This window comes from Arachis ipaensis, chromosome B06 (genome assembly GCF_000816755.2).
Source record: "Arachis ipaensis cultivar K30076 chromosome B06, Araip1.1, whole genome shotgun sequence".
NCBI classification, from domain to species: Eukaryota; Viridiplantae; Streptophyta; class Magnoliopsida; order Fabales; family Fabaceae; genus Arachis; species Arachis ipaensis.
Genome location: NC_029790.2, coordinates 21,340,108 through 21,342,450, shown reverse-complemented (window position 1 = coordinate 21,342,450; position 2,343 = coordinate 21,340,108). Strand labels below are relative to the sequence as shown.

General features: G+C 34.8%; 1 protein-coding gene across 2 annotated transcripts in view; it reads left to right on the top strand.

Moving 5' to 3' along the window:
• LOC107646156 (phosphoinositide phosphatase SAC2) overlaps positions 1 to 1,332 on the top strand; it is a 10,664-nt gene extending 9,332 nt beyond the window's left edge. For both annotated transcript variants that reach the window (XM_016350352.2, XM_016350351.2), the window contains exons 15-16: positions 491 to 578; positions 796 to 1,332. In XM_016350352.2, the coding sequence (XP_016205838.1) occupies positions 491 to 578; positions 796 to 912 (205 nt within the window). In that variant the 3' untranslated portion in view covers positions 913 to 1,332. The remainder of the gene's footprint in view (positions 1 to 490; positions 579 to 795) is intronic.

Genomic DNA, 2,343 nt, shown 5'->3' with positions numbered 1-2,343 from the left:
CACTAACACATAATTGAAGTTTGAGCCTACTAAATACAAATGATAAGCCCACAACATTTCACTTTATACCATATAACTTGGCCCAGGAGAATCCAGTTATTCCTCCTTTAACCAGAACTTAGCAAGTTGTTCAACTTGTAGGATGCCTGAAAAACTACACTGTTGCTCCTTAATTTCTAAAATAAGTAAGAGCCTTTAATCTGTCATGGGAATTATTATCTAATTTGTAGGTTGTGGTGGTGGTTGTGGTGTTAGTCTTGTGTTTTATGCCGGATTGAATCCTCGAGTGAAATTAAGGAGAATATGTTGTTAAATGGTTTATAAGTTCGTGTCCGATTTGACAGATTGAAGGATGATGGGGTAGTCAAAATTATTGTGTTGGGGATTTGTTGACAGCAATGATGCTATAGGCATTAATTGATATCAATATGGTGGATTATATACTTACAACAGTTCATTTTTTCCCCCTTTTTTGTTTATGAATATACAGGTCAACCTTCATATCATCAAAAAATATTTTGAATGAACTAAGGGCCGAGAAAACTGGATGTACAAGACAAACTGAATCCTGCACAAAGGTCAGTATATGTTATGCTAGTGCCAGAATCACATACTTTAGTTTCCTAGAGGTAAGACGGAGGAGTTGGGGGCTTATAAAGTGGAAGAAAAGTAAACATCGAAAAACATTGTCCTCCCTGGATTCCATAATAATCTTGTACACCTCGCTTGTTGATTAGTTATGGCTTTTGGTAAGCAACCAGTTGGAAATGACAATTTATTTTGACCGCCTTTCAGATTCAGCGAAGGGGACAGATTGAAGTACAGCTAAACAAAGACACCAAATTTACAAAAAGCTTTGGGCGTTGGGTAAACCATGAGGATGGGGGATGCTTTTGGTCTAAAGATTGTTGACACACATTTTATGTCTCAACACCTCAGTCTATATGAATATGGATGGGGTTCCTGTACAGAAATGAAATAAAATGATTGTTTGAATGTGGGTGGCATATTCCAAAGCATATAGCAGTTGATGGCAGCAGCTCAGCAAATGATTTTCCTTGGCGTACATAATTTGGAAGGTAATTGACTAATGGTATATACATCACAATAGGTTGTTGGCAAGTCATTTTTCAACATCCCAAGCGCACTGATACATTAGAGCTAGTAAGTAAATAACTAACCATGTATATAATCATTTTTGTTAAGGAAGGCAAATTTCAACACTAAGGTTCTGGTTGTCAAATGACGTGAGTTGAATCAAACTTAGTTATTTATCCGATGTAACTGCCTGCATTTTATTTTGAAAAAGAAGATTTTATTTCATTGATTCTATTTATTTTGTTTTTTGTTTTCATCAGCATTATCGCTTATTTGGTTGTGTATACTTTTAATACATTCACCTCAAAGAATTAATGGCGGTCAAAGTGCATACTCTGGACACCAGTAATGTTAGGGTTTAGGAGTGTCATTATTCCCACATTTATATTTATAGTTACAATATTCGAGTTAAATCTCAATTTGGTCCCTGAAATTTAATTCGATACTCATAATGACCCCCACAATTTCGTTGGTTTCAATTAGAACCCCTAAATTTGCAATTGTGGCTCCAATTTGTCTCAATAATCATTTCCGTCACCAGAATGCTGATTTGATGCAATTACATGATACGGTGGACACTATTTAAACGACGGCGCATTGGTTTCGCGCCCAAACCCTTTGAAAATCACGTCGTTTCAGTTTTTTTGTGGGTTAAAACTCTCTTTCCACTACAACGATCATAAGTTGCCAAACATTAAGAAAACCCTTACACTACGTGGTTTTCAAAGGGTTTGCGTGCGAAACCAATGCGTCGTCGTTTAAGTAGTTTCCACCATGTCATGCAATTGTGCTAGATCAGCATTCCGGTGACGGAGATGATCGCAGGGACAAGATGGAGCCACAATTGTAAATTTGGGGGTTCTAATTGGGGCCAACGAAATTGTGGAGGTCATTTTGAGCATCAGGCCAAATTTCAGGAACCAAATTGAGATTTAACTCTACAATACTTACAATTAAATTGAATTCACTCTCAAAGGCCGGATTTTTTTTTAAATAAATATTTTAAATATTTTATTTATCAATATAGGTACTTTGAACACAATTTACGTTTTTATATCGTATTACTTATCTTGCTTACCATGTAAAGGAATTAAGTATGAGTATATCTCATTTACACTCTTAAACACGTATCTTATTTATATGGTAAACGAGATAGATTCTTAATTAATTCGTTTATACTATAAACGAGATATATGATTGTAAGTATAAAAATATAATTTTTAAAATAATAAAAAATAATTTAAT